Source organism: Chrysemys picta, chromosome 2 (assembly GCF_011386835.1).
Source record: "Chrysemys picta bellii isolate R12L10 chromosome 2, ASM1138683v2, whole genome shotgun sequence".
Lineage (NCBI taxonomy): Eukaryota > Metazoa > Chordata > Testudines > Emydidae > Chrysemys > Chrysemys picta.
In genome coordinates this window covers 171,437,144-171,458,003 of record NC_088792.1, presented here as the reverse complement: position 1 = coordinate 171,458,003, position 20,860 = coordinate 171,437,144, and the positions used below count along the sequence as shown (strand labels likewise).

Genomic DNA, 20,860 nt, shown 5'->3' with positions numbered 1-20,860 from the left:
GTTGGCCAAAGAAGGCCAGCTGGAAAGTTCAGATGATCTATCTTTGGACCATTAATGTTGGTTGTTGGGTCAGGCTACATCCAAAAACACCTACAACTGAAAATTGAAGTATTTCTTCTAGAATTGAAAGTGGCACATTAAGTACACCCTGTGGATTTGGGGAATGTTCCCCACTACAAAAAAAAAAATCACATTTTTTCCATGTGCAGACAGCAAAGAACACATACTTCGATGAGAACTTATTTTCTCCATAATAATATACACAATACCAGCAGCTACAGTACAATACAAAAGGACCCTGACACTTTAAACTTACCCCCTGAAATATTTGTTCTCTCAGTGGAATGAACTGAAATCACTGGAGAGCTGAAAACCTAAATTCTGGGAACGAACTGCCCACAATGTTTTACTGACTCCTTTTCAGATGAAAAGAGTTATAGTACAGTGAGGATGTTACCACACAGACATAATAATACCATTCACTGTTTTGGCTTCTGATGTAAATTGAACTATTCTGGTTTGTTGTTTTTTTTAAAAAGGTCCTCATTAAATTTTAATGATCTGTTTTAAGGTATTTTTTCCCTGTTAAAATTAAAAATGAGTATGCTACACAGCCTTCACAGAGCATGGTGAATTATTCTAAGATTCATGAAAATCTGCAAATCAGAGTTTAGATAATAAAGGGAAAATGACTAAATTATTTTAGATGAGGCTGGTAGCACCACCTATTATTAAGGTTGCCTGACACTTCCCATTCTAAGATGTAGTTTTCAGTTGCTTATAAACTTTCCAAACTTTAAATGTTGGGACTGAAATTTTCCATTCCTGGTGTCTGCTGTGTTATTTCGATTTTTGAATTTCAGCTAAAATGGTTTGGCTGTTTTCGAGAATGAGGCTAGTGCAATATACGTTGTTTTACCCATTTAAAAAAAATTTGGTGAGTTCTTATTAGAAAAGCTGTAGCTTGTCCATGGATCAGGAACAGGTACTTGAAATATGGGGGCTCCAGGGTAGCCTTTGGGTCAGGTATGTTGCCATGAAAATTCCCAAATTAGGCCATGTTATAAACCTTTGAACATTTGCAGTTTGTACATGTTCAGTAGACACTTGCCAATGCTTCACAGTGTAATTCCCAGAAGATTCTGTTCTCACTGAGCATGCTCCAGCCTAGGGCCGAATAAGGCTTTCACTGCAATTGCAGCTCTTGGCTGATTTGGATTGTGCTGCCCAGCCAGTACCAGTTCCCTCCTCGCTCATCAGCCAATCTGTTTCTGTCCCCCACTCTGGCCTCCAGTAGCCCACATTCCATGTCCCATTTGGCTCCCAGTCCCAATATCCCTCCCTTATCCAATATCAATGCCTCCCTACACCTCCAGTAGAGGGGAGCACTTGGTTTGGAGAATCTGGAAGCAATACAAAGCACTGGGAACTTGACTAAAACTCACGTTAAGAAGTTTGGCTTGTTTTCACTCCTGTGAAATATTATCCATTGCTAATGAGTAAATATAGACCTACAGCACATATTCAATCTATATTGAAAAGGACAAAGCACTGAAGATGACTAAATCATCATATTATACAGTCATATTTTACAAAATACTCTGTTCTGATTTTTCTCATATTTTCTCCTAACTCCTGTAGTGAGCATATGAATAATTCCTAAGCAGGGACCCAAAATTACATTTTTATTTGTTATATTCCAAATCTCTGAGCACTGCTGAAAATCAAGTATGTTAAAAGACTACTGTATTCACATTTTAAAAGATATTACATTCTAGTTAATAATGAAATAATAGGTTAGTCTCAAAATATGACAATTTCTCAAGCTTGAAACTTTATACTTGAAAGAAGCCTTTAGTCTAACCTCTCCATCACTCCAGCTGAATTTTAAGACCACCGGTGTAACAAGACCACTTAGAAAACCACAGGGGTGGCCTTGATAATAATACACATATAGTTGTTGAGGCACAGGAAACTAAACCAGATGGTTTTGCTGAGGAAAGCACTTCTGTTGCTTTATAAAACAAAAAAATCTAATAGGTCAAACACAAAAATGCAGATATGGTGAAACGGAAAGCTAAATGGGAGATTTATGTAAATAAGAAATAAACTTGTTTTCTGTATTATATTTCCATCCACTTAAAAAAATGGCTGTAGGAAAACAAAGGAAGGGGAGCATGGTACAGTAGTTATGAAATAGATCAGTATCGTTTTCTTAAAAAAAAATATATTAGCAACACTTACAGTAGGCAGTGCTGCAGAGCTTTGAAAATTAATGCCATATGATTTGTATTAGCCAGAGCACCTACATAATATCATTAAAACCCCTTTCTTGCCTCATTTATGTGCTTTAAAATACAGAGCCTATTCATGTCTAAAGTAACTATGGCCTAAGTTCTTCCTTCTTCCACTTCTTATTACCAATCAATCATCCCAGCCCCCCGCCTCCACAAAATGTAAGAAAGCAGCTAATAGAAGCAACTTTAGGTTCTTCCCCTTGCCAGGAAAAAACTCTGAACCCATAGCTTCTTAATTCCTTTTGTATTCCACACTTCAGAAGTTGCCTACAATCACATCTTTTAAAAACATTTTCTTCATTACAGGGGGCTTATAGCCAAAAACCAGGCAATTTTTTTCAGTAACTGAGTGTGCCACACTCGAGTTAAATCCAGAAGACAGCATGTCACTGTGTTGGGGGCTATGGTCATCTGCATGGGAGAAGGGCTTAGGGCTCCGATTCAGCCAGCATGCCATGCCGGTACCCCATAGAGAACCTATTTCATGCTGCCTTCTTATTCTCCATAATCTGAGCGGCTTTTTTTTCTTTTAAGGCCCAGATTCTCAAAGGTATTCAGGTACTTAAATCTCTAATTATTATGCAATGGCCTGAACAACATGTATTGAAGATAAGTGATGGGCTGCCTGTCTTTGCAGAATCTGAAATAAGAACTCTGGATGCGTGAACTGCCCCATTTATCTCTGAGTGTCCTAACTCAGATACCCATTGATAACAATGTTGACATTTCTCTGCTCCATTAAAGCATGTAAGAAAGGAGAAGGATCATACTGTGCAGATCTGAAGAATCTACTGGGAGTGACAGCTCACTTTGGCCCCACAAGTGAGCGGACTTGGTCCCATTTTTTCACCATGCCCCATTCAAGAAGTAGCCAAATCCAAGTAGCCTAGCAGAACCTAATGGGGCATCTAAGCCCCCCACTCCCGCAAAGCTCAAGAAGACAAGTAGGACATAGAAGCCTCACACAGGGGAAGCTATGCATGAGTAGGCCAGCAGAGCCCATATGTATATCTGGGATAATCATTAAGGGAGCCAAGCCAAAAGAATCAAGAGAACCTGTGTGATCATATTCTAAAAATCTGTGCAACCTACTGTGATTGGCATCCCATGGGGGTGGAGCTTATTTTGCAGGTGGAGTTTAGAAGAATACCTACCACCATTTCCCCCTCCCTAGTCTGTCCCAGAGTACAGTGGAAGCCAGGTATTTAATAATGTGCTAGGTATTATGACCTTGAGGATCTTCTATCAGTGTGATTTGGGTGTAACTGAATAAAATGCTTATAGCTGTACAAGTATTTAATAAAGCCTTAGCATCCACCCAGAGGGAGAGACTTGGCACCAGTAGAAGCCACTTTCAGCAGCACAGGGTGGTCTCTCTACTCACCATGCTGCTGGTGTAGCGAGGATTATGGGGGAAGTATGCCCTCCCCTCCTAGCAGTGGAGTAGATCAGTGCCCTTTACAACCTCAGAAGCCCAAATGTCACTAGGTCCAACCTTTGTTAACTGTTGTGTGGGGGTAGAAGATTGACAGTTAAGTGGGGAAAGTGTTGAAAAGGGGTTAAATAATGGGAATAGCACTTCAGCCCCGGTTCACAGGGACACCAGACCATATGCTCCACAAATGATCAATGGACTTTGATACCTGCAGGGACTTATCCCTTCCCCTGGACAGCAGTAGAGAGAGCAGACGACTTTGACCCCAGTATCCTTCCAGTCTCACAAGCGTGCAGCAGATATGCCATGGGGAGACGGTCTCATGTAGAGGGAGACAGACAGACAGACAGCTACACATTGTTAGTCTATGTAAATGTGTGATCTTATTACTGTTGCCTTGGTCCTTCCTCTCCCTTTTCCTCTTATGGTTATGCTGAACTGCTGCGGTTTTTAATCAGATTGTACGCTCTCTTGGACAGGGTATGTGTTTTTACAAACCCAGCACAATGGGGTCTTGATCCTGACTTGGATCTTTTGGCACTACTGCAGTACAAATACTAATAAATAATAACAAAATCAATAACCAATTTATAATAAGGCTAATCTCTGTCAAACTAGCGCTGATCAGGAATTTTCCAACTTAAAGGGCAGCCTTTTAATTAAGAAATTAATAACAATATGTTAAGAGGAGAAATTAAATTTAAACATAACGGGAAAACAAATAAACAAGTACATTGATTCTTCTATTAATAAAGTTGAGGACATGTCTTAGAACACATTTGGATTTTAGTGTACCATTGAGCCTCCACGCATGTTTTCTTCTAACCAAACGTTTCTTGTTTTTCCTTTCCTTTTTCTTGTTTTTAATGGGATTGGATTTTTAATTGTGGAGTCACCCACCATAATTAAAAAAAAAAGATGAAAGATTTGGAAATTAGTTTTTCTTTTCTCACTTTTAAAAACAAAACAAAATACATCATTGATAGGGGGGAAGATCTACTTTCCATTTGGTGAGCAGCAGAAGTGCTTATGTGTGTCTGAGGTTTCGTCTGGCAATTAACATGAAAGATGGCAAATTAACCTTCTGCAAGAACAAACTGGGCTCTAGCACAGTTAGCCAACTGTTTATTTGCATGGCTCAAAGATGCAATGGAAACAAATGTGGTGGTGAATGATGATGTCAAGATTAGAAGAGCGAGAATTCTGTATGGAGAACTTTTCTAAGTTACTTTTCCTTTCAAGTGTATCTCCAATTATCAGGTGTTAAAGTGGATAGTCCATTCAAGTGATTCTCAAATGTTAGCGAACCACTTCTTAAGACACTAACCTCTTCCAACCTTGATTCCACACCTTCCCTGCAACAACTATAGTGCTAGGTCACAAGAAAAAGTAGCATTAAGATAGGATTAAGGTAGCAAGATGGAAAACAAACACTTTGTAATGTGATGGGATGTGATTGCTTAGTTACAGCCTCCCCATCTCTACTGTTCATTTCTGCTCCCTAGTTGTGCAGCTTTGCATTTATTAGACCCAAATCTCCCCTCATTGTTCTTATTTTTCTGAGTCACTTTGCAATTTGGTTCTGTCCTCTAGGCATCCTGTCCCTCCAATTTTGATGTTGTTAGTATTATTTGATCATGACTAAATTAATGTACCCACAATAAAAAACCCAAAGCTACAAATCATGAAACAAAAGCACAGGATAGTGGGATGTGCTTCTTTTGTTTGGAGCTCAGTTGGTTGAAAAAAGCCTGTACAAAGTCTAAGAGTATTCTGGACAGGATTACTATGGTCACAAAGCATTACTGCTTTAAATCGGACTGATGCTTCCTCACTGTGTCAGAAAAATCTCAGAACACCACCTCTCTAGACAATAGTTTGAGATCAATCAATCTATCTAGGCTATTATAACAGTACCCATCATTGTAGTATCTGAGCACCTCCCAGGAGTTAATAACCAAAAAAATCACAATAAGCCTATAGTCTATTTCTCCACTGCTGTATTCTGTTCTATATGTGATTCTGCATTCATGCAGGTGGGCCAAATAGTAAATGAAAATGGAAGCAGAAATCACCACATTAAAAATAAATGTGAATGTTAAGTGTTTCCTAAAACAATGCATTATTCACTTGAGTTCAAGCATCCAATCTTCAAAAGTAATCTTATTTACAGATCTTGTTTGCTCTGTACATATGTGTATATAATCTATAGGTAATAAAGAAATAAATAAAGAAATAAATATTTTAAATAAAATTTCTACTCGGCACTGATGAAGCCTTAGCTGGAGTAGGATCTCCAATTCTGGGCACCATGCTTAAAGAAAGATGGGGTCAAACTGGAGAGAGTCCAGAAGAGAGCTACAAAAATCATAAAAGGTTTAGAAAACCTGACCTAGGAGTAAATGTTTACAAAACTGGGCATGATCAGTCTTGAAAAAAGAAGACTGAGGAGGGCTTGCTAGCAGTCTTCAAATATATAAATGGCTGTTATAAAGAGGATGGTGATCAATTTCTACATGCCCACTGAAGGTAGGACAAGAGGTAAGAGGCTTAATTTGCAGCAAGGGGGATTCAGCTTAGATATAAGGAAAACTTTCTAACTATGAACAGGCTTCCAAGGGATGCTGTGGAATCCCTGTCATTGGAGGTTTTTAAGAACAGGTTGGATAAACGCCTGTCAGGGATGGTCTAGGTATATTTGGTCCTGCCTCAGTGCAGGGGTCTGGATTAGGTGTCTTGAGGTCCTTTCCAGCACTAAAGTTCTATGATAGTTTAAGTGGCACTCTTCAGTCAACAAACACACACAGGTGGTCACTTAGTTCAGATGAAATGTAAAACCAAGCTCTTGACCACTTGTCCCACACTGATGTGTCAACAGAAGGGCTTTTAGAACAAATTGATAAATTAAACAGTATGAAGTCACCAGGGCCAGATAGTACCCACTCAAGAGTGCTGAAAGAACTCAAATATGAAACTGCAGAATTATTGACTGTAGTATGTAACCTATTGCTGAAACAAGCCTCTACACCAGATAACTGGAAGGTAGCTAATGTAATGAAGATTTTTAAAAAGGGCTCCAGCGATGATCCTGGCAATTACAGGTAGGTTAGCCTAACTTCACTACCAGGCAAACTGGTTGAAACTATAGTAAAGTACAGAATTATCAGACACAGATGAAAATGATATGTTGGGGAAGAGTCAACAAGGCGTTTGTAAATGGAAATCATGCCTCACAAATCTATTAGAATTCTTTAAGGGTGTCAACAAGCTGGTAGGTCAGGGTGATCCAGTCAATATAGTCTACTTGGATTTTCAGAAAGCCTTTGAAGGAAAAAGGCTCTTAAGGAAACAAAGTCATGGGATAAGAGGGAAGGTCCCCTCAAGGATCAGTAACTGGTTAAAAGATAGAAAACCAAGGGTAGAATAAATGGGTAGAATAAATGGCCAGTTTTCATAATGGAGAGAGGTAAATAGCAGGGTCCCCCAAGGATCGGTACTGGGGTCCATGATGTTCAACATATTCATTAATGATCTAGAAAAGGGAGTGAACAGTGAAGTGGCAAAGTTTACAGAGGATATAAAATTATTCAAGAAAGTTAAGTTCAAAGCTGACTGCAAAGAGTTACAGGGGGATCACAAAACTGGGTGACTGGGCAACAAACTGGCAGATGAATTCAACATTAATAAGAGTAACGCCCATTGAAAAAAATAATTCCAACTACACACATATAACGATGGATTCTAAATTAGCTGTTACTATGCAAGAAAGATTTTGGAGTCACAGTGGATAGTCCTCTGAAAACTTAACCTCAGTGCAGTCAAAAAGGCTAAGAGTGTTAGAAACTATTAGGAAAGGAACTGAAAATAAGACAGAAAATATAACACCATTATATTAATCCATGGGGAGGCTGCACCTTGAATAGTGTGTTGAGTTCCGGTCGCCCCATCTCGAAAAGTATATAGTGGAACTGGCAAACATTCAGAGAAGGGCAACAGAGATGACCAAGGATATGGAACAGCTTCCATACGAAGAGAAACTATAAAAGACTGGGACTGTTCAGCTTAGACAAGAGATGATTAAGTGGGGATGTGACAGAGGTCTATAAAATCATGAATGGTGTGAAACCAGGGATTACCCAATGACATTAATAGGCATCAGGTTTAACAGAAATAAGAAGAAATACTTTTTCACACAATGCAATTAACCTGTGGGAGTCATTGCCATGGGATGTTGAGATAGCCAAAAGTATAACTGGGTTCAAAAAAGAATTAGGTCCATCAATGGATGATAGCCAAGATGGTCAGGGACATAATCTCATGCTAAACCTCTGACTATTAAAAGCCAGGAGGGGAAGACTGGTGTACCTCTCCAAAACTGCCCTGTTCTTCATGTTCCCTTTGAAGCTCTGGTATTGGCCATTATTGGAGACAGGATATTGGGCTAGATTGACCTTAGGTCTGACTCAGCATGGCAGGTCTTGTGATCATTACAGCGATCTCGCAGCATTTAAAGTGTAATAGTATTAACTCAGGTGTCCAACCTGTGCAACTGCTTTCCATCGACCTATTTTTCTATATAGATTTAAATGTAGAAGGCATTCTTCTTCAAATCCTCTTCGAACTGTTGTACAATGAAGCTGTTGCACAGCTGAAAAGAAGCCATGTTTCTGCCAAGAGGTGGCTACATTTGAGTAGAAGGTGAGTAATCTCAGTTTCAATGGATAGAGTACTTTGGGATTTACAGTTTCTTTAATATGATAACTATTATTACTGCTATGTCACTTTAGTCATAATTTGGATGGTTATATTTTATTCACCATATGAATAAACACTATCTGAAAGGGCATATATGAATTCCTTTTTCTTGGATGCAACATATCTTTGTTTGTTCCAAGGTATTTCAAATATTTGAACTGGGGAACAAAGGGATATTCTAGCATAAACAAACATGTATTTTCTTTGGAAATTGTTATTTTTTAAAATAAAAATGCTTCAGGGTGAGGCTCACATCTACATTTTACTGTGGCCAACAGGTCTTTAAACTGTTAGAGAAAAAGGGGTATGACCACTAGTACATGCACATGTAAAAAAGATACTTCTCCAGCAAGTAAGCATCAAGAATTTTATGAATGTGCAGTATCTGTTCCGGACAAAAGACCACAATCTATCAAACCTTTCTCCTGAAGGTTCATGCAAGCCCGTGTCTCACAATTACTGCACCTAGATGGCAGTGATAAGATAATCAGTGCAATGGATCACCACATCAATCAGGGCAGACAGGATCTGATTTCAAGATCAATTTGACTTAATAGAGCAATCAGTTATCCTGGCTCAAGAGAGCTAACAGAAAAAAAAGTTACAGACTTCATATATATAAATACTCTTGAATACTTGGAAGGGTCAACAATATTTATCCTCCTGTTCAACAAATAGAAATCCCAACACCTGGAAATTAAGAATGGCCCTTTAACTTATGTCCATAACATTTGTTTCAAGTGATCTGACTATGAGGAGGAAAGCAAGAATTTAATTAAGAGTGTAGAAGGGAAAAGAATCATTTAAAATTGGGGCAAACAACAGAAGACGGTAGAATACCCCTTCATAAGAGAAGACGTGTGTCAGCTGGTGAGGGATCTCATATATCATATTCTACAGATAGATATAATTGACATTCCTTTTATTACTTAAGGACAATTCCTGCAGTCCTTACTCTGGTGAAACACCCACTGACTTTTGCTGTGCCTGAGTAAGGACTGCAGGATTTGTCACAAAAAAGAATGCTGAGAAAAGCAGATTGTGGCAAAATGTACCATGGAAGACAACTCGTATCATTAACATTCCTTGAAAGCAACGATGCAGAATCAGCGGCATCTTGGCCGACAGTTTGGTTGGATGAAAGTTCAATTTGACTATATTATTTCCTGCTGTGAAAGTGGTGCTAGGGAGTCTTTTACAAGACAGTACCGTGCACAAAATACAAGAAAAACTAAAAGTAAGATATTTCCTCTTCACAACAGTACTAGGAGGCGGCTGCCTACACTAAGAATACATTCTAGTGGATAGAATGGCATATAGAGGAACCATGCACAAAAGTCCAGTTAACACCAATGGGAGTTATAAACCTAACATCGCTGTGAAAAAAAGACACCTTAGTATGAATACCTAGATTTTGCTATTTTAAAATACTTAAAATGGACTAAAAAAGTAACTTTGATAAATGGCCAAGTGTATTTCCTGTTGATTTTAAATCACAAACATCATCAATATCACATTACTAAGCTATGATGGTTCTATTTAAATGGTTTCTTAGTATGTCTGATGGTACTGTGGGCCAGCTGTAATCTATTCTATTGCATCAAGTATCAGGGGGTAGCCAAGTTAGTCTGTATCTACAAAAACAACAAGAAGTCTGGTGACTCCTTAAAGACTAACAGATTTATTTGGGCATAAGCTTTTGTGGGTAAAAACCTCACTTCTTTGGATGCATAGAGTGAAAGTTACAGATGCAGGCATTATATACTGACACATGGAGAGCAGGGAGTTACTTCGCAAGTGGAGAACCAGTGTTGACAGGGCCAATTCAATCAGGGTGGATGTAGTCCACTCCCAATAATGCATGCGGAGGTGTCAATTCCAGGAGAGGAAAAGCTGCTTCTGTAATGAGCCAGCCACTCCCAGTCCCTGTTCAAGCCCAGATTAATGGTGTTAAATTTGCAAATGAATTTTAGTTCTGCTGTTTCTCTTTGAAGTCTGTTTCTGAAGTTTTTTTGTTCAATGATAGTGACTTTTAAATCTGTAATAGAATGACCAGGGAGATTGAAGTGTTCACTTACTGGCTTATGTATGTTACCATTCCTGATGTCCTGATTGCTGGCACATGATGGCATATATAACATTAGTGGATGTGCAGGTGAATGAGCCCTTGATGGTGTGGCTGATGTGGTTGGGTCCTCTGATGGTATCGCCAGAATAAATATGGGGACAGAGTAGGCAACGAGGTTTGCTACAGGGATTGGTTCCTGGGTTGGTGTTTCTGTGGTGTGGTGTGTAGTTGCTGGTGAGTATTTGCTTCAGGTTGGGGGGTTGTCTGTAAGCGAGGACTGGCCTGCCTCCCAAGGTCTGTGAGAGTGAAGGATCATTTTCCAGGATAGGTTGTAGATCGTGGATAATGCACTGGAGAGGTTTTAGCTGGGGGCTATATGTGATAGCCAGTGGTGTTCTGTTATTGTCCTTGTTGGGCCTGTCCTGTAGTAGGTGATTTCTGGGTACCCGTCTTGCTCTGTCAATCTGTTTCCTCACTTCCCCAGGTGGGTATTGTAGTTTTACAAATGCTTGATAAAGATCTTGTAGGTGTTTGTCTCTGTCTGAGGGGTTGGAGCAAATTCGGTTGTATCTTAGGGCTTGGCTGTAGACAATGGATCGTGTGATGTGTCTTGGATGGAAGCTGGAGGCATGTAGGTACGTATAGCGGTCAGTAGGTTTCCGGTATAGGGTGGTGTTTATGCGACTATTACTTATTTGCACTGTAATGTCCAGGAAGTGGATCTCTTGTGTGGACTGGTCCAGGCTGAGGTTGATGGTGGGGTGGAAATTGTTGAAGTCCAGGTGGAATTCTTCAAGGGCCTCCTTTCTGTGGGTCCATATGATGAAGATGTCATCAATGTAGCGCAAGAAGAGGAGGGGCACTAGGGGACGAGAGCTGAGGAAGCGTTGTTCTAAGTCAGCCATAAAAATGTTGGCATACTGTGGGGCCATGCGGGTACCCATAGCAGTGCCACTGATTTGAAGGTATAAGTTGTCCCCAAATCTGAAGTGGTTGTGGGTGAGGACAAAGTCACAAAGCTCAGCCACCAGGCGTCCTGTGGCCTCATCAGGGATACTGTTTCCTGACAGCTTGTAGTCCATCCTCATGTGGAATATTGGTGTAAAGTGCTTCTACATCCATGGTGGCCAGGATGGTGTTTTCAGGAAGAACACCAATGCATTCTATTGCATGTTTATGAAGTGTTCTGGTTTTGTTTTACTTTTTCTATTGTTTTATTAAAATCAATATCAAAATGTGGCAACCAGCTTCCAGCATAAAGCTGGCCCCAATTCAGAAAGCGCTTAAGCTCCCGCTTAGTTATAAGCATCTGAATAGTCTCATACCTAAATGCTTTGTTGACTGTATCCAATATTAGCATCTTCCCTGCCCCCAAACATTGACAGATTTATAAAGAAGGCAAAGGAGAATGTTTCTTCACATTTGCAGACACTGTAGAAAATCTAAACAGGTTGTAAATTACAGGTCATTAAAACTTTACCCTGGTTTGAAATTTGACTTTTGTCTAATACTTATTTATTTCTAGGCTTTCTATTGCAATCACCAATTTTGTATCTAAGCATTTCATAAACATGAACACATTTGTCTGTACAATGCCCCTATGAATCAGGGAAGTGTTATTATCCCCATACATAGATCAGTAGCTGGGGTGTTGATGTGGAGTTGTGGGGGAGACAGCATTAGGATGTGATGGTAATTTGTGAAATCTATATGTAAAACTTCTGAATGCTGGTTGATGTTATGAAGTTGTTATAAAATTGTTGTATCTGGGAATGCCTTCACTTGGATGTGGAATCCCCTTTTTGCTGACAGGGGGTGAAGCGCATACCTACCAGACCAGGAAAAATGGCTACAACTGCAGTGGGGACCGAACAATGGCTATGTGACAGAGCTTGGCTGAAGCTAGTCTCTCCACCTTGTTTACAGGGATGGGGAAGCAGAGAGTGGAAAATTCCCAAGCAGGACAAAGAGACGGTGCAGGGGTTTAAAAAAGGATTCACAGGAGGAACAAAGAATGAAGGCTTTTCAAGGGACAGGAAGATTTGGGCAGGAGAGAAGAAGAAATGGGTATGCTTTAGTAGCAGTGGGGGCCTGGTTTAACTGAGGGACCAGCCAAGGTCAGAGAAAGCTAGTGGAGCAAGAAAGAGTCCACATTCTAAAGAGAAGTCATATGTTGCAGGGGAAGGATCCTGGACACTGCAGAAGACTCTGCCCAACTCAACGAACTCTCCAGAGTGGACCTGAGGCAGGGCAATGTGTATAGGTGTGATTATTATTTTATATAGGACTGTGTATTTCTCATGCTACCTAAGTATAGAGCAATGGTGTTACAGAATCCTTTGCAAAATCTGTTTACTTTCACTATCACATGCCCCTGTGAAGAGGTAAATTGTAACCCTTCGATCGGATTCTGGGGAAAACATACGAGTGCTGAGGAGGCATAGCAATAGTTTCAGAGCCTAAGCAATTGGACTGTGGAGTCCCCATTGCCAAAACAAGCATCAGACATGAGGTCTACATCTAGAGTACATGCCTAGAGACCCAAAGTCAGGAACCATACCTAAACTCTGCCCAGGCCCAGGAAGTAAAGGGTATGTGGGATTCAGTATTTGGATCCATTCATAGAAGTCTACAGAGTGTCCAACTGGGGGAACGCAACTAGGTCGGTGACACTGGAGTTGGGTAGTTAGCTCTGTCCGATTGGAGTGCTTTTCTTCTCTGCACCTCTCCTGCCTGCGCAACATTTAACTTTGCGCTGCACTGCCCAGCCCCAGAACACTATGCCAAAGGGGTTATAAGAGAGGAGGGGAAAGCTCCATTGTAGAACTTCTTGGAAAAGGCGAACTCACTTTCTCTCTAGGGCAGCTTTACAACGAGGTTGTGTTCTATTTGCAGAATATCCTATTGCAACTTTACAAATAAACATGTCTCTCACTTCCCATACAATGAGACTTCTTTAAGGTTTCACTTGCCTATATCCCTTCATGATTTTAGAGTTAACAGTATTTGGCGGCTGGGAAATAAAAAGTTAGCAATGGATTGATGGGTACTTTCTCGGCGCTCTAAGTTAAATGTTTGTGAGAACCTGAATTAATTTAAATTAAGACTCTCTGGGGGTGGCGGTGAGAGGAAATTTGTATAATGCGTTGTGTTTTTCACATGGTATAGGAATGAGTCATAGACTGTTAAGTGCTTACTATTGTACTAGTGTTTGAAAATATCTAGCAGATGGTTTATTGTAACGTTCTGCATAAAATAAAAGGCATAAATTAACCTCGCAAAACAAAACAGCACACAGAAGATTCATACATCAACAGTGTTGAAATATTACTTCCCCTCCTTCCCCCACTTGGTGGTATTGATTGCTATTCATAATATAATCCGAAATTCCTCCCACCAATTTACATTCAGACAAATATTAACTTCATTGTAATTAAAAGGGTCAATTACAAGTTAAAAATCAGATGTTTTAAAAACATTTTGTATCTATCACTAATATTTTAGTTGAAAACTGACATTTAAAAAAATCACATTTACTTTTCACTATTTGCTCTTACTTGTGTTTTGCTCTGTTTGGACAATAAAACTAGATGAAGGAGTTACACTCTTTTTTCGAACAAATTACATTTTCAGGTTTTCATCCATAGCACAATGCTCCAACGTCTGATTTGCAATCACTGCAGGTGGAAGTTTAAGTACCAACCAATACTGGTGAAATTATAAACAAACAAAAACACCCCCCCCCCACATTAGTTTTTTCTTAAACCTTTTTAAAAACGTCTACAAGTTACGCTCTGATTCAACAAGGTATTTCACCATGTGCCTAATTTTTAAGCATGTGAGTAGTCCCACCTCAATGGGACAGCTACATGTTTCAATTTAGGCATGTGCTTAAATACTTTACTGAATTGGGAAGTAACTTACACAAGATCATAATGTAAGATCAGTAGCATACCTGCAATTAGAACTCAAGAGTCCTGACTCCTAGTCCTAGCCTCTGATTACTAGACAACACTTCGTACCAATACCCACATCAGTAAATATAGGATGAAATCTGTCCCACAGATTGAAGTGGGACCAGGATTTAACCCATAATATTTTATAAAACAAGTATGAATGTATTCATAGTTTTATTATTATTATTATTCCTAATCAAGAAGTAAAGAGAAAGAAAAGACATCATGGGGTCTACCCTACAGGCATACATTACTCATATTAGCATCAATGGGATTTAAAATTAAATATAGAGAGGATACTATTGATCTGAATGTATTCAATTGTACATTTAAGGAATCTCACACAATGCTTATAAATATGATCATTCTTTCTAACATTATACAGCATATTTATTCTAATGATGTTAAATATCTAGTCCATTAAAGCCTGGAATAGTTTATTTCTATTTTAAAGTTATTCTCTTTTTTAGCCATTATAAGAATGGAAGTAACCATATTTTAAATATATTTAGAGAAGAACTAATAAGTCTCCCATTAGGCAAAGGGATCCCGCTAATGAGATACTCAAGATGAATTCTATCCTAGTGAGAAATTCTTTCCAGAAGATTTTGGAACAGCCCCAAAAACATATGAATGAAAGATCTGGAATGCCGCTTACATTACCACCGTGTGTCCTTGATGGAGACTCCAGCTGAGAACTTTCTATCAGGTGGTTTTGCTGAATAAGATGAGGGGTTTTGTTTTTTTAGCTTTTTGTTTTTTTTTAAAGGTTTGCACATAGGTCATCCTAGGTAGAATTTGATGAATGTAGACCAACCTGTGCCCTTAGTGAAACCACTGAGTCACTGCACCCAACCTTGCTCCATTAAACACAAAGAGTCTTGCTATTGATTTCAGCAGGACCAGGATTTGGCCTACTGAGTACAATAGAATTCTTCTGGATTTATACGAGTATAGAAGAGAGTGGAATTCAGTCCTGAATAGTCAGATTGAAACTCAATTTATATATTTTTCTTTGGATATTTTACTCTAATAACTGTTTTAATGTTCTGATGCTAATTTCTGTTTTATGCCATTTTTATTTTAAAAAATGAAAAGCTTGTTAATTGTGGAAAGTTATGTTTTACTTACAAATAACAGAGCTGAGATGCTTTGTCCCATAGATTTTGTTAATAATTTTCTATCTGCTATAAAATGTTGTGTATAAAAATTATTTTAAATTATATCTGGAAAATATATCAGGAAGATTTCCCGGGTTAATTAACCATGCTAAGGTCCCAAACAGAAAATGATATCCAAGCAGATAGACTCTTACTCACATGAAATAGCATACCAACATCAAGGACTCCTAGCAGGCATATGCATTGCAGAACTGGGGCCCAACTTTACAGTCCAGCTGGCCAAATTCTACTTCTCCACTCACCCGAGGTAATGGCTTGGATGCATATATAATGTTTTCCCCCATTTTTATCGTCATCATCAAGAGGGTTGGTAAGGTACCATGATTTCCTCACAAGACAATATTTAAATTGCTAATCTATTTTAGTCTTACTGGTGGCTTCTTTTAATTGCTTAAGTCAAGGTCAAAAAGCTCAAAAATTAATAAAAAACCAAAGAATTAAGGGTGCTATTTTGGTATTAACTTTGTAATTTAAGAAACACAAACAACGATCTTCTTTTTGAATCGCACCAATGAATATGGAAGCCAGATCTGGTTTCCCAGAGAGAAATGATTAAAAGCCAGAAATAGCCCAATGACCACAGGAAATCTTTGAGAGGCAAAATGGGGACAATGTTCTCCTGAGAAAACAATAATATTTCTGATGTGGTCATTCATGTTTCTTGTAATACAATGCAGATTTTTTTTAAAACAAAAGTATATGCATAGAATAGAATTAAACAATTTTGACTAACAAAAACATCTGAAAAAGTAAATAGCTATAGACACATACGTGACATCATAATATCAATGTGAAGCTTCCTTCTGAAGCAGAACCAACCAGACCTTTGATTGTCAGCATTAATGGTGTTTTTGCCCCGTCACAGTAAAAGGCCGCCAGCCTGCAGTGAGGTCTTTAAAGTCAGGTTTCACTGCATCTTGCTATGATCTTAATGTTGGACATAAAAGTTCGCAGAAACAATCGGAGAAAAACTCTTTAAAATAGTTCCAGTTTATAGACCCCTCCCAGAGGAATTCAGTAAAGGAATGTAAACCTAAAGATTTATTTTTCTGTTCAGGTCATGGCTGGGGTAGCCCACTATGTTACTGAACTCCCTAGTCTGAAACTGAGAGCAACACTAAGTTAACAGGCCTCTGTGGGTAAAAATTCATGAGATACCCCTCTGTAGGTCATGCATTTTCACTGAAGTTATTGCATTAAACAGATCAATGGCATTGTTTCAAAAAGGGCACACGGCCAATAACCTACCTCAACGTAGTCTTTGGCATGGCCCCAGTCTCTTTTAGCATCCAGATTGCCCAAACTGAAATATTCCATCTGTCCGAGGTGAATCTTAGCTACTGATCGGCTAATTTTTCGAGTCACAAAGTTAGCCCCTGAAATAGAGATAAAAGATATTATCAGCATAGTCACATGATGGATAACTGTCTCCTAGTGGAATCCCAAAGCTAAGCTCACAGCAACTTCTTTCAGTCTGTAACCGCCTCCCCCCCCCCACACTACCTAAACCATATCATCATTTATCATTTGAGTAAGCTAAGAAGCTCGAAATATAAGTGTCACATTATCTCCACTTTCACAGCAAACGTCTTTGTTTGTGGGACTTCTGAAGCATTCCTAATTTGCTGCCTCAGTATTCAACCCAGGCAGAAGGCCAATGAAAATCAATTGGAATGTCAGTTTCTAAACACAAAATGCAAAAGGTTACATAAAGAATGGAAGACAGGCATCTAAGACCATCCTCATCTTAAAATAAATAAATAAATTGTCTCTTAGTAAAGCTGCTGGTGAGACCATCCGAAATTTAAACTTTCTTCAAAAGGTTTTACTGGTTAACTAGAAAAGAAGAATAAATTGACTAATTTGGGATTCTCTGTCTCCACATTTGAGTAAGACATTGACACAGTGATAATAAACTCTACCATTTGGGAATTGCACACTGCTATACCATACCACAAATAGCTTGGTTCTACATATTTGATTGCAAAATTCACAATCCTGTGCCTTCTCCTTGTAGAGTTGTTTCAAATTACATTTGGCTTTTCATATCTTTGCATCACAACATAGTTCTTTAGATACTATAATACTAAGACTATGACTTCTATACTAATAAAAAATCACTGAGCAACTGTTTGCTCCAAAAAAGAAAGTTAACAGAACCAGTACTGGGGACTCAAAGTCAGGCTAAACAAGCTCAATGATATTAGTACCCTAATGCACTACATTAATACTATGGAGCATAATCATTTCTCTTTCTAAAATGATTATTGGTTTGTTGTTTCCATTTGAATAAAGGATTGCTCATAACTAAAAGACTGGAAGGAAATCAGTGTGTCTACACCTAGACATATTCATGATACAAAACAGCTCTTATGAGATCTACCTGTACATTTTCTATAGTTTGTCTTAGAAATGGTGTTTCTTTGGACTTACTGCATGATATATATTGCATATTCCAAACCAAAACCTTCTGTCACACAAAATAAGAAAACCATAGATACTGCTTGTGTGCTGTTTGACTGTCCCACAAAGTAAAAAATGGGATTATTTCTTTTGTACCATGAGCATCATAAGAATTGAAAAATTAAAGTCCCTCAGATCAGATTTATCAAAAGGATTCAGAGATATTTTGCTTTAGTCTGTCAAATGTTAAAGACTAAATGACATTCTGGTTTACTAATTATTTTAAATTTTTAGGGAATCTTCTGTGATTACAGTTTTTATATTCTCTGGAAAAGCAACTATATATGTAGCAGACCACTGCACAGTTTGACACAGAGTCAGATTTTCAAAAGACTGTGCACGCAAAATGTGTGCCCCCAACCTGTTTGTGTGTAAACTCTGATGTGTGAACACAAACATGCTTACTTGCATATGCAAACGAGTGTGGGCATGCATGCACATTGGAAGGTTTGGGCAATGCACCCAAGTGCAAATGCACTTTGGAAAAATCTAGTCCTGAAGTGATATTTTTTAATACATATGTTTGAAAAGTCAATGTGATGACTGATGTGTGCGTGCTGCCTTCTTGCTTTATTACTTCCTGTTATGCTCGTTTCATGCTCCCTGAACTCAGTGTTCCAGTTTGTGTGTGTGCGCGCGTGTGTGTACACACATAGCGCTGGGTGTGTGCAGTTACTCAGCGCCTGCCATATGGACTGTTATGTTTTGTTCACACTGTTGCTGACTAACTGGTTCATGGTTATTACATGTTTTGAAGACCACCTACATGGGATCTTGCTTCAATTTCCTTGAGCTTCAGAATTGCTGTTCTGGGTGCATCAGAATGATACAATCAGTAATAATCAACAGAACAATTCATTATAATTAAAATTTGTTAATAAATCAAAATGTTACACATTAGCTGAAATTTAAAAAATTCAGAAACTAAATCTAAGCACATGGACTAGAATTATAAAAAATGAAACTTCCTTCCTTTTGATGGCAATGTGGGATAATGGAAGAGACAGTGGTCTAGAAAATAAAGCAAGGAATCCTGATTAGGACACTTTGGGTCTAATTCTGCTCTTAGGCCCAATACTGTTATGAGCTCATGCAGACAAACACCTATATGTAGCTCATTGCAGGAAATATTACTGCAGTCTTGAAAAAGCTATGTACTGTAACTCCTCTGTGCATTGGCTTGTTATCTGCAAAATGAGTATGGGTGATGCACTTCACTAATAAAAAGAACGAGGAGTACTTGTGGCACCTTAGACTAACAAATCTCACTTCACTAATGTCGGTGGCAAAACTCCCACCAACATGGATGGGGCCAGGATTTCACCCAGCGTATTCTGCATCTTATTTAATGTTAGTAAGGTGCTTTGAGATCTTCACGTGTATTCTTATTATTTGTAAAAGTGGAATTTATTTTAACTACTAGCCAAAACTATTAAGCACTACTCTAAGGTTTATCATTTTGCATTGAAAGTAGGTTATACTTCCTCCATGAACACAAGAGGCACTTTCAGCACTAAAGTCTTTTTCCAAGGACAGAGTTAAAGTATCCAGTCTTAGGTTTTAAACTGCAAGGGAGTAAAACTAGCAGTTTTCAGCACCACATTCCCATTCTCTGTATCAGCAGTGAGAGTTATAATCATCATCTGTATTGCAGCAAGCTTTACTGTGTTGAACTAGGCGGCTAAAGAATGACAGCTTCAGTTTTGGAATTATTATCTCCTGAGGGAACATAAAAAACAAATGTTTTGGGGAAAAATTGTTCTGAGTAATCAAGTTAACATAGTATTCAAGTACAATCAATACTACCTGGGAAATGGGAGAGGTATCACTGGCAACCAATACAATCAGTCATTAGTGGTTAGGTGCAACAAGACAAAGAGTATTTACTACTTTTCTTGCTACAGAAATTATGTTCAAAAATTTCTTCTAAACACAAACAGAATATACCCCCAAAGGCAGAAATGAAGGATTAGAGAGGCTCAAGATAAAAAATCGGAAATGCTATTTTATAGGACTATTCTGCTAACCGTTCAGTAGAAATATTTCAGTTCTCTTACTCGAAATATCACATAAAAAGCAGCTAATGAAACCTAAGCTGCTGTTCATTTTGAGAAATGTGATCAGGAATTTTTTCATGCGATTCTGTACCAAGGACTGAATGATGTTTCAGAGGCATTAAAATGACGTGGTTCATAGATAATGTTTAAATACCAATTCTCTTCAAATGTAATATCTTAAAATATCCTATTATACTTCATGATTGATCTCATGCCATTAACTGCACATCAAAACTAGAACTTAAACTGACGCCCACTACAGCCATACACAGTAGTTAACGTTATGACAGCAATTCCACTATAAAGCCCTATTTCTAGGGTTTATAATTTGGCTATATAAATTTGCTTTGGCCTGAAACTTGGCAGACATTATGTCTTGCTGCTTAGGAGTGATTCTATCTATAGATTTACATGTAGCTCTATAGATATCTTTATATAGCTAAAAATAAAATAAGGGCTGTGGCACAGAAATCGTTAGCTTCTTTCTTCCTTAAGAGATCTTCAGGACTCTCTAAGGTTATATCTGCAGTAGCCTTTCCCCCCTAAAATTTCTCACCATTGCTATTACCAGAGCTGCCTCACTGGTAAGAGAAACAGTAGGAGCATAAGTATAGACTGAGCACAAGGTGGCTGGTGGGATTTTAACCA

General features: G+C 38.5%; 1 protein-coding gene across 1 annotated transcript in view; it reads right to left on the bottom strand.

Moving 5' to 3' along the window:
- Nucleotides 1–20,860, bottom strand: part of GMDS (GDP-mannose 4,6-dehydratase) — a 534,521-nt gene that overhangs the window by 259,471 nt on the left and 254,190 nt on the right. Inside the window, exon 7 of the mRNA XM_005307071.5 lies at nt 16,941–17,068. Within this exon, the coding sequence (XP_005307128.1) occupies nt 16,941–17,068 (128 nt within the window). The remainder of the gene's footprint in view (nt 1–16,940; nt 17,069–20,860) is intronic.